The 12,563-nt window shown below is 42.8% G+C and overlaps 1 protein-coding gene across 1 annotated transcript in view; it reads right to left on the bottom strand.

Moving 5' to 3' along the window:
* CDADC1 (cytidine and dCMP deaminase domain containing 1) overlaps positions 1 to 12,563 on the bottom strand; it is a 221,347-nt gene that overhangs the window by 117,930 nt on the left and 90,854 nt on the right. The window contains 1 exon segment of the mRNA XM_078657341.1: positions 11,151 to 11,328. Coding sequence (XP_078513467.1) covers positions 11,151 to 11,328 — 178 coding nt within the window.

The raw sequence follows: 12,563 nt of genomic DNA, 5'->3' as shown, positions 1-12,563 counted from the left end.
ACTAAGGAAACTGGAATCCCCCGGAGGTGTTGGTGAGCAATCATCCTATTCACAGGCGACCCTGTCCGGGGCTTGGACCAGGCCCCAAGTAGGATGTTGGTAAGAGCTTCATTGAATGGGAGTAAGGGTTATGAGGGGGTGACTCCTAGCTGAAGCACCTCTGTCAATACATTAGTCTTGACTGCCACTGAAGCTAGGTTAGGGTCATGGCCACAGCTGCCCAGCGGACGACCATTGGAAACGAGGCTTCCCCTTCTGTAGCCACAGCAGAAGATGAAATCAGGCGAGTGTCAGGTGAGGTGTCCAACCCACTGGTCTCACTCAGTTTCTAATATCAGTTGTGCTGTTCCTCAACTGGTCATCTCCATAAGGGTCCATAGACCCCTCACAAATGTCTTCCTCACCAGGCTTATCCATCAAATAAGGCACTTGCTCCGTTCCAGGAAGAATGTCCTTGGTCTGCGTTAGAAGTGGCGTCGGACGACACCCATTCGACTCTGTCAGAGATGGGATTGAAGATGAGTACAGTGACACTTAGGGGCGTCAGTACTGGAGCGGCGCCGAGGAAGGTCTTGGTCTCACCAGTGGCTCTTCTCAGGATTCACTGAGGGATCCCTGGAGCCGCAATGGCTTTGAGAGCACACCCATCGGCGTGGTCCCAGTAGAGGCCTCTCCACTTGGCAAGCCCAGTCGTTCAATTATCTGGGGATTCTAGTCTATCATGCCGCTGCAGATCTACTGAGCAGCAACATCCCTAGGGCAGTCACTGCCATCTGGAACCAGATGAAATTGTAGCAGGCACTCCCAATTTTGGCAGCAGGCTGAATTGCCCTGTCCAAAATTATCATTCTTTCACACCTCTTTTACTACTTTGCCAATCTCCCCCTGCAATTATCGATAAAAAATTGTTGCTCCTTTGATATCGTACTCGCGAAAATATTTGACAGACTGGTCAGCTTTTGTGAAACTAAAGTTGCCCACAAACAGGGGTGAGCTTGTAGCTCCAAATTTTGAGTATTACGATTTGCCCATCTCATCGGCAGTGGGTATGTTGCTGGTTGGCAGAACGTCAGCTGGAACACACCTCTTCTGAGCGCTCTCCCTGGCGAATGGAGCGTGTACTGCGGTCATTCCACTCCTAGCAACCCAAATCCCCTTTCTCTCCCAGGCTAGTACGGGTGGCTCACCACTGTTTTCGTAGATGTCTGCACCTTACAGCCCCCGCCACCCCCCACACACACCTGCCCTCCCTGCTTGGCCTCTTGCGCGCCCGCAGTTGGTTTACATTTCCAGACGTGCCTCAAGGGCATTCAGCAGGAATATAACCACAGTCTGAGATATCTTCAAGAAGTTTTTTTTAAATCCATTTTCTCAGGAGGGAAAAATAGCTTGTCTTCAGCAGCCAGTTGTCGAGGTATTGGACCTGCAAAGATGGGCTACAACCATCAATATGACCTTTGGGAACACTCAAAGAGCCATAGGCAGGATGGTAAACTGATGCCACAACAAAGCAGAGGCACTTCATGTGGGACTGCAGGACCGGCATATGGAAGCCCGCTTCCTATGAGTCCAAGGGATCCATCTAATACACCGGGTTCTAGGCCAACAGAACCTAGTCAAGCGTCAAGTTTATGAATTTCTCTTTCTTGAGGAAGACGTTCAGAGCATTAGATCTAAAGTTTCCTTCTTGGGCATAAGTACTAGGAGTAACTCCATGTGTTCTGTCCTGCTTTCGGCACCAGCTTTACTGCCCCCTTGGCAAACAATACAACATCTACACCTCTTGACTGAACATATCACCGTAGTCCACCCCTGGCTGTGCAAAACTATCAGAATATGTGAAGGAACAGTCAAATAGGCAAGGGTGTATTCAAATTGAAAAATCTGAAGAACCCATTGGTTCGAAGTAATGGAACACCAGCAGGCAATACTGAATCCGGAGCCTATTGGCCTCAAAGCATCGTTGTAGGGAAAATTAATGAGTGTGGTGGTTCCTGCAATGTCAGGTGAAGAGGAAGAAGAGGATTACTCAATCTGTTGATGGCCATAGACTCTACCACCGACCCTGGAGCCACATAAAGGCTGATGGGTTGCGAAACAGGCTGCGAGGGCCTTCTATGGCAACAAGCAAGACACTGGTGAAAAAGAAGGTCCCTTGGTGAAACAAACTATCAATACACTATGATGTATAGTTTACATCAATATAGCCCATGTATTAGAAATAGATATTTAGCAACCAGAAAATGAATGATATAATTCCTCTTTATTTTTTTGTTCAAAGTTGAATATTTACACAAAATTAAAAACAATACATTGCGAATGCATTCAAGCACATGTACATTAGCACCACATTACATTAAAACCAATCCTTTACTGTAAATGGATTACTAGTACATATAAAATTATTAAAAAGAATCATAAAAGAAGGGGAGAAAGGGAGAAAAGTAAGGAGAGAACAAAACAGACAATCTTATTCGTCATATATATACATATCAGGGAGCCTGAATTATAGAAACTTCTCCAGGACCCGCTCTAATTTTAGTATCTATGGAGTAAGCTCAATCCCTTGATTATGTGAATCTAGACGCCTAGATTCACATAATCAAGGGATTGAGCTTACTCCATAGATACTAAAATTAGAGCGTGTCCTGGAGAAGTTTCTATAATTCAGGCTCCCTGATATGTATATATATATGACGAATAAGATTGTCTTTTTTGTTCTCTCCTTACTTTTCTCCCCTTCTTTTATGATTCTTTTTAATAATTTTATATGTACTAGTAATCCCTTTACAGTAAAGGATTGGTTTTAATATAATGTGGTGCTAATGTACATGTGCTTGAATGCATTCCCAATGTATTGTTTTTAATTTTGTGTAAATATTCAACTTTGAACAAAAAAATAAAGAGGAATTATATAATTCATTTTCTGGTTGCTAAATATCTATTTCTAATACATGGGCTATATTGATGTAAACTATACATCATAGTGTATTGATAGTTTGTGTCACCAAGGGACCTTCTTTTTCACTACTGATTAGTACTCTAATCCCCTGGTTTGTACGGGGTCTCTCTCTAATTATTACACAACAAGCAAGACACCCCTAATAGCCTCAGAATGGGTGATGCTGCTGGTGGAATCGGCAAGCAGGGGAAAGCAGCCAGCAAGACGGAGCCATAGCGCTGCTGTTGTTGAAGCACTCTAGTGTTGAACCTGTCTTATTGCCAAACAGCCTGGTTCAGTCACAGGGTATGTTCATAAGCAAAGCTTGGAAATCCCTGGAAAATCTAATGGCTGAGAGATGACACTAGCACCATAGCTCAAAGCAGCCAATCTATAGTATTCAGGCAAGATATCAACACATACTTTGCTGCATCTCGATTATCCTGCATTGTCTGGCAAAGGAATTGCAAAACCCCTTGGGCACAACAGGCACAATATCTTGCTGGTCATGTACCAGAGAGCGTAAGTGTAGCAGTCTAAGAGACAAACTGCATTCAGTGAGTGGAGAGCATGGTTGACCAAAGAGAAAACTCTCTTGCCCATAGTATCTGTCCTTTGAGGCTGTTTGTTCGGTGAAGCTGTGGGGTAATCATTCAGGTTGACCTTGCTTAAAGAGGCTGCACAACAACAGTCTCTAGATTAGGGTGCTGTATTGTATCACTTGGCGTGGGCCACTGACAGACTGACTCCCTGGTGGGGCCAAAGAAGGTTGGGACCCAGCCATCATTAGGTACTTGGTTATGACTTCGTTAAATGACAGCAAGGCCCAGGTTCTAAAATATCAATCAAAAGATTGGCTTTTGACTCTACTGTATGTTAGTGTAAGTCCAGGTCTTTTGCAGCACTACATACCACTATGGCAAAAAAATAAAATTGCTTTTTTTAGGGCACATTAGGGCGAATTCACACAGATTCAGATGAAGTGGCAAAGTAACTGGCGTTCTGTAATCCTAAATATAGGCCAGCATTAGTGTATTAAGGGGGAGGGAGCAACTGGTCAGATTCCTCAACATCATCTTCATTATGAGGTACATTTTCCATACCTAGAATAACAGATTCCACAACAAGGAGGGCCTCTTTCTGCCCTACTGCCTCTGAAGCAAGTAGACCGTAGGAGAGTTGTCTTCTTAGTGGGGTTGCTCCTTGAATAGGTTGAGCCATATCCTAGGTTAAGACCTGGCTGAAGCCAGTTGCAGATCTGCAACTGGAGTCACAACAGGATTTGGTATTGGCGCCAGAGAAGGATGCTATAGTGGAAGTACCAACTGGTGGCCCAGGAAGATTGGTACGGCTAAAAGGCGCACCAGAGGAGTCCAGAACTATCTTGAAAAGTTGTAGTATGGCCTTCTTGAAGGCTGCAAACTGCTGTGGAGTCGATAATGTTTGAAGAAATCAGGGAGTATCAATTCTAGGACTGGAATCATGCATCAAAGTTGTTGGAACTCTTCCTGGAGGGGGAGAGTTGAGAGGGAGAAGAACCGAGTTTGGCCTTCTTGTGCTTCCTCTGCAGCTTGATCCTCAACCTAGTCTCCGACTTTACCAAAGATGGAGAATGGAAGTGGGTTTGGAATAGCCTTGCAACATGAGGCAGGACTGACAGCGTTTCTTGTGCTCAGCGATGCAGAGGTTCAGATGCATCAGGAAGTGCTTGTCACATGACTTTGAATTACATTTGGAGCTGAGATACCAAAAGCAGAGGCACACTTCGTGTAGGTCCATGACAGACATCTGCTTCCCATGAGGCACAGAGTCAAGACTGATTTGCATATGGCTGGGTCCAAACTGGGGTAGCGTAGTGGGCAAAAGAACGCTGGATTTAACCCGGGTCTCTTGGCTGGGGGAGAATGGTTGAATCATTCAGCATTCCGCCCTTCATTTGTTGCAGTTACACTTTTCGCCCTAAGTGGGACGGGTAGTCCCATGCTCACTGTGCCACTGGATTCAAGCTAGCCTGGCTAATGAAGGGTGATATACCCTGAAACCGGTCCCAGGATGCTTGTTTCCTACCCAGGGAGGACCTGGCTTGGCTGTTCAGTCTGGACTGTTCCCATGAGGCACAAGGTCAAGACTGATTTGCATATGGCTGGGTCCAAACTGGGGTGGCGTAGTGGGCAAAAGAACAATGGATTAAACCCAGATCTCTTGACTGGGGGAGCATGTTTGCATCATTCAGCGTTCCATCCATAATTTGTTGCAGTTACACTTTTCACCCTAAGTGGGACGGGTATGCCCAGACATTGGTCCCTTGCTCACTGTGTCACTGGATTCAAGCTAGCCTGGTTGATGAAGGATGACATACCCTGAAACTGGTCCCAGGATGCTTGCTTCCAGTCCAGGGAGCACCTGGCTTGGCAGTTCGGTCTGAACTATTCCCATGAGGCACAGGGTCCAGACTTATTTGCAAATGGCTGGGTCCAAACTGGGGTCGGGTAGTGGGCAAAAGAACAATGGATTTAACCCAGATCTCTTGACTGAGGGAGAATGTTTGAATCATTCAGCATTCTGTCCATCATTTTTTGAAGTTACACTCCAGCAGGTGCTGCACGGTTTAAAACATATCAGAGATATCTCTTGCACAGTGTTCAAGATAAATGTTGAAAAACAAACAAAAAAGAGCAAAAAACTGCAGCAACTAAGCTACGGATTCAGGTCAAGACCGGAGGAAAAGGGGAACTTATGTAAGCGCACAGAAATGATGACCAAATGCATTTCTGTGTTATAGCATCGGATGGGATTGCGACACAGTCGAACTGCACCACCTAACAGCATGTGTGAACTATTGCACAAACGTTTTCTGGATCTAGCCTGGCGCCTCAAGAGATTAGGAAGGTGAGGAAGCTGCGGATAGAAATATTAGATTACTCACCTTATAAGCCAAGATTTGTGGCCAGATAAGAGAGTGATTTAGAGGACAAAACGGGAGATATACATTCCACCATTAACTTGCTTTATAGAGAAGGAGGTTTAAAGAGGGAGAAAGGTAAAATATAATTGTTTTTTACTTTAAAGTTTGGAACCTCGAATCTAAATTAGGAGTGTGGTAACATATGTTTTGCTGTCAGGATGTTTGTGGCCCTTGTGGCAGAGCTTTTCTAAAAAATTCAGCTCTATATTTTTCAAATCTATGTCTTTTTGAGCACCCATTTAAAGTATATGTTTTTTTTCTCGGGCTATGTATTTAAGCAATCACCCATCAATATCTATTGCACCTTGAAGATATAATGGAAATATTTGGGCCTTTTTAAAGTTTTGTAACAAAGGTAGTCAATGTTTTTCAAACAGATAAACATAAATCCTGGTAACACTAGCTGTGATAATAATGCCCTGAGTGTCCCAGTTTTAATACCAAATTTGAAGTTTTCGGCTACATGAGCATTTCAGGAAACAGATAACTCTCAATGTATATTAATCAAATGAATAAAATACAGTTTTAAAATTGTAAGCCACAAATAGGGAAGGAAACTTCTGCTAATGCCAAAAATATATGTTTTTCCTACGGGATGTGGTTTGTACAATTAACTATGCAATATTATCACATATCATGACATTGAGACAGTATCGCTGATGATAGAGCATTCTTTATTTGCTGACAAACAATAAACTCAGCACTAAAAGAAACGTGTAGAAATATTATATATTCTCCAATTCTGTAAAACCTGGGGAATCTACTGTGCAAGTAAAAACTCTCTCACCCTTGCTGGCTTGTCAGGAAAAGCTTGCAAAATATTGGAATTTTGTTGAATGGTTCTGTTTTTATATCACTGTAAGTACAAGCTCTGAGAAAGCCAAAGATCTAGCCTTAGCATGCTGGTACAAAGATGGATTTGTTTAATCTTTTATTGCAAGCATATGCCACAAAAAAGTAAAAGAGTAAAAAAGAAATGTTGGAGTCACCTAAACATGGCTGCCTTATGCTTGCAATAAGAATGTCAAATTTAAAAATCATTCCCCAGTATCTCCAGAATGTCTAGATACCCGACATGCACAGTTGGGTTTAAGCATTCTGATCTACCCACATTGAAATCAATACTTCTCTGGTATAGTCTGGGGAGCTTTTAAGGCCGAGGCCTAACTCAGGACTCTAGGAAAAAAATACCACAAACATATATTTCCAACATCTACCCACCATGAGGATTCTATCGCTAGACCTCCCTAACCCTTAATGTCTGGCTAGTCATCCACGCTGAATATGCAGCTCCTGTGTTTTTTCCAGGAATTTACATGATTAGAGTTTTGTATAGACCTACCTCCTCCTACAAACTTTCCCTGGGTAGGTGATCCCAGATATTGTTCCTCGTGGGTCTCTTCAAGTGCAAGGATACCAGATGCTCATAGAGCGCATTAGACACCTTGCCTGCTGTAATAGTTCTAATAATCCTTTAGATACTATGTGCAGGTCAGCTCTTCTTCAGGAACAATTACAGAGATTTACCATATCACTTCTTCTCAGCCATGTTGGGCCTCACTGTCTTTTGGCACACCACTTTATCTTCGGTATGGTGCCTCCGTCTGCTGCCTATTACTATTAGTTTTTTGGTTCCCATTCTCTTACGTCTTGTGCCTTCTGTGCCATGACCCTTCCTCATCCACCCTGAACCTAGGTTGTCTCTCTCATCTATCTTGTGCCTTGTTCTTTTCTTTCCCATCTTTTGCCTTGGTCCCCTCTCTCAATTGCTTTTGTCTTGGTCCCTTCTCTTATCCATTTTGGGCCTCAGTCAACACTAATTCTTTCTGTATCTTGGGCCTCTTATTCATCTGTTTCAGTCCTGTAACTCATCTAATGTCTAGCTTATTTCCCTTATAAATCCATATTTTTCTTTGTTCAATGATAATCCATATTGTGCCGCCTTCTCCTCTGTGCCATGGTGCCGACTCTTTCTTCTTGAGCCTTGCTCCTGTCTCACACCTAGCATGTGCTTCGATGCCCTTGCTCATCAGCCTGGTTCCTCATGTCCCACGCTCACTGTCCCAAACATCGATCAACTGTCATTTATAATGTGCCTTGTATTCCATTGAAATCCACCATATATTTGGTCAACTCTTAAATCGATTGCCTGCAGTGGTCCCGATTTTCATCCATTATGAATATGGCTTCACTGTCTCATATCCTTACAGCAGTCCCTTTGCACATTCATTTTGATCCTTTCGTCCTTGAGTAGTGTGTCTTGAGCTTCTATTACTTGTCATCTGGGTTGCACCATACTCCACTCTCACTCAGCATGTGCCTTGGTCTATCTCTTTACATGTCTTCAGTCGGGAGTCCAGTCTCTCACCTACTTTGTACCTGTGTCCCTCCACTTTTGTTATTTTATGTCATATATCCTTGGTAAGGTCAAGATAATAGTTGACCGTCCGCCTACGATCCAGCCCATGCAACTTCTCCTTCTTAGTGTGGAGGGCCAGGGGATCGAAGGTTGGAAAGGTGATGGACTGAGCAAGGTAGAAGGCCGTCACCTTTTCTGGAAGGGAATCACACCAGATTCGCAACACCAATTTGTCACGAAAGAAAGAGATAAATGGAAGACGGAAGCTGAGAGCATGTAACTCACCCACCCTTCTGGGTGAGGTGATAGCCACCAAAAATACAGTTTTGAATGTCAACATGCAGGGGCTCAAACAGAGTCCCAGTAGGAAACGTCAACACTAGATTATTGCATATGCTTTGCAAATGTTGTTGCCAAAAGGGGGGTGTCGGAAGGCAACGATTGGGAGATTTTTGGTCAAACTAAAATAAGTCTAGCCGTGCTGCGGAGTAGATGGGAAATAGATCTGAATATACACAATTCACTGATCGGGAATGGGAGGAGATGCTTGAGCACCCAGATTCCATGTTGTGCAATAAAAATGTAAACTGATAGAGTATAACATCCTTCAAAGGGCATACCTGTCTCCGACTAGATTTCATAGAATGTACTCGGCTGTAAGTGATTTATGCCCTAGATATGGTGACACAAAGTAGTTTACAGGTTCTGAGACTTTACTATGTTGCAGTCACATTGGAATGAGGACACAGAGCAGCTGTTAGAAATCACTGACAGAACTGGCTTACCACATCCTGGGGCTTGGGGCAGACCAAAAAAAACGTTAAAGCGGAGTGTCTATTTGTGCCTTTGGGTGTGCTCCTAAAAATCCCCTACCTAAACCACCTCGATTGAAGGAGTTGTTTACTGAAGTTGAAATCGACTGCAGAGGCTGGAGTCTTACTATGGTAGATAAAAAACTGTTCAACGCTGCTCCAGATGTGTACGTCTGGGATATATCTAACATTGGCATTGCAGGGCCAGAATGATGAGCTACTGCTGTAATTGCAAATGACGGGGGCATGGACTGGTATTATTATGAGTCTCGCCTCATAGATTCGGTGTCCCCATTAATCAGTGCTGCAAATCCCTGCAGATTAATGTCTTTGTTGCTAAACTATGATCAGTTGTGTTGACTGATCTGTGGTGCATAGCCGACGGGTTATGACAGAGTCATGACAGAAGTGGTCGCAGCAAGTACCAACTAAAGTGGTATTTATTATGCTTAATGTATGTATCCGACAGAGTTATTACTGTAGGTCTCCGATATTTGCTTTGTTGGCTGTGAAAAACACTATAAAGAGATTTTTTTTTCTTTCATTTACGTCACTACATATGCATGTTGATGTGGTTATTGGAAAGTTATGACCTTAAATAACAATGAAAAATATGTGGGTGGAAAAATAGTCGATTCCAGAAAAGGAACTATGTGAAGGTGAATAGAAGGTATAGACTATTACAATTGAATGAATCAAACCTAAATCATGGTTAAGTGCTTAACAGCTAACTTGTCGAGTCATTTAGTTTTATCCTGATGCTCCTAAGAAGAAGAGGCCCAGGGGAGAAGCTGAAGACCTCCATCATGCATAGATTTGTTCCTTGAGCCTCAGTTGGCTTTGGTGGTACTTCACTGGTACAAACATTAGTTTTCAGTCTGCAGATCTAATGTTCAGGAGGTTGATAAGAAGAGCCGTGGTGCTATGGGGTAACAGTGCGTGGCACTGGGCTCTGGTCAGAACGCCTAAGCAAGTGTCAGCCCTTCGCTTTGGCTGCTGTAGAAAGGCGGTTTATGCTTCCAGTTTAAGGAAAATGAGCTTCAGTTTAAGGAGTGATAGTTCCAGACTAAGGAAAGGCAGTTCCAATTTAAGGAAAGGAAATTCCAGATGAAGTGAAAGCAGTTTATGCAAAGACAGGAACACATTCCGCGCTTGTGGTTTGCTTAAGGATGAAAACAGGTTAGTGACATGCTTGAAAATCGGGCCAACTGGGGAAGAGACTCCCTCCCGAGGCTGCTGTGAAGTACAATCAACAGAAGAGAAAAAAGAAACAAAACATACTTTAACTGTTACATCTACAAGATCTGTTATTTATGCAGGTCACAGGCTAACCTTCTTAGCATACCCCGGTCAGACATTAGTGGTCAACTGTGTGGTGTTTGGAAGCAGATTTGGTAACACTTTATGGCTCATAGGAGTCGCTCGTTGCTCACAGAAACAGCATGGCTATTATTCAAGAAGTGCCAGGTTAAAAACCTTGCAGACTCGGCTCCTGTAAGGTAAACTGGTAAGTCACAGACTTACGGAAGAATTCCAGCGGTTAACATAAACGCATGTCGATTTTCCACGAGGTGGAAAAGTCTGCAAGTGTAAATGAAATGCAAATGTGCATTATTAGCACAATATAATATTTTTCTTCGTGGAGAAAGTATATTATTTTGTCGAAGAAACCGCTTGTTGTAATACCTCCTTCAATATTGTGCCCATTATGATCAAGGCAATATATTTACTCCTGCGCTTGCCAGTAGAAATTCGATTTTTTTTTCTCCAAGATGGGACATTATTTGCTGCAAGTATTTGAATACCTAGGTCTGTGGGTGTTCAACTGCTTTTGCGGGGTGTCCCGACAAGAAACACATACCATCTACCCCGGACTTTAAACATACAGAGTGTTTACATCTGGAAGTGTGCCTTATGAACATAAATTGTTACCAAACCTGATTCTTCGACATAAGATGAGGAATTTCAGTATGTAAATTCCTGTTTTGGTGCACATAAATTTGGAAAAATAAGTATATACCCTTACTGGTCAGAAATGATTAACCATGTAAACCAATAAGAAAATGTACTTACCGTTTACAATCATTTTTAAACACGTGGAACATGGTTTTCGGGAGAAATACAGATTGCATTCTTTAAGCCTTGATCCATGCTTTATAACAGCAACTTGGCCTGCATGCAGATCTACACTGGAACAGTGCAGGCCAATAATTTTCATATTTTCGACCACAACCAGCCCAGTTTTCTTCATCTACAAGGGAACACAATATGGTTAAATACATATAGTACAATTTTCCCATTACCTTTTCACCAAAACTTACAAAATAACTGGGTTTGGAGAACTGATTAGTCTCTTCCCTGCTACTGTTTATCTATACTAAAGGCCACAAAAACAATCTTTGTTCAAATATTCACATTTGCAGACAGGCAGAATGGAGTTGGTGGAACATTGATACAATCACCAGAGAACTGTTCGCTTTCTTCTCAAACATGATCATGTTGAATTTGCGGTCCTCTCATCCCACAGAAGTAAGTGCATTTGCAGATAGGAAGAGAAAACAGAAATTGGTTATAAAATAATGTTGGACCTGGCCCTCTCGGCAGGGTCACCCCCAAACTTTTTGTCTTCGCCCTTCTGGTTTTCCAAACCCGTTTGTGTTGGCTTTTAGCTATCAATGCACTTTGCCACTTCTAACCTGTGCTAAAGGGCCTGTGCTCTCTCCTTTAAACATAGTAAAATTGGCTACACCCAAATGGCAAATTTAATTTACTTAGAAATCCCTAGTAAAGTAGTACTATGTGTACCCAGGGTCTGTAAATTAAATGCAACTAGTGGGCCTGCAGCACTGATTGTGCCACCCACTTAAGTAGACTTTTAAACCAGTTTCAGGCCTGCCATTGCAACCTGTGTGTGCAGTTTTAAACTGCCATTTCGACCTGGCAAAATAAACATTTTGCCAGACCTAAACCTTCCTTTTTAATACATATAAATCACTCCTAGGGTAGACCCTAAATGCAGGGTGCATTGCATTTAAAAAGCTAGACATGCACTTTTAAGTTTTAGATGTCCTGGTAGTGAAAAAGGCTCCATTCTTTTCTCACTAATGCAGGGCCTACCTCTACCTTAGGATACCATTGGGTTACCTTATAACATTGACTAAGTGATAAAGAAAAAAATAAGTTCTTCCCCTATCTATTCTCACGTTGGATGCTACCAAGGCCTTCGACAGGGTGAACTGGTTATACCTGTCGGAGGCCCTGAAAAAAGTCAACGTTGGTGATAAATTTCGTAGGCAATAGACTTGCTATATCGTAGTCCTGCAGCTTCAATCTTGATCAACGGGGGCCTTACCGCGCCATTTAGAGTAACCAGAGGAACTCGACAGGGCTGTCCCCTGTCCCCCCTCCTTTTCGATGTATATATAGAGCCCTTCGCACAAACACTAAGAGACAGCGTGCTCATTAAACCTTTCATATTTGGAGATT

The sequence above is a fragment of the Lissotriton helveticus genome, chromosome 8, assembly GCF_964261635.1.
Source record: "Lissotriton helveticus chromosome 8, aLisHel1.1, whole genome shotgun sequence".
In the NCBI taxonomy this organism is placed as follows: Eukaryota; Metazoa; Chordata; class Amphibia; order Caudata; family Salamandridae; genus Lissotriton; species Lissotriton helveticus.
This window is presented reverse-complemented; position numbering and strand designations above follow the sequence as displayed.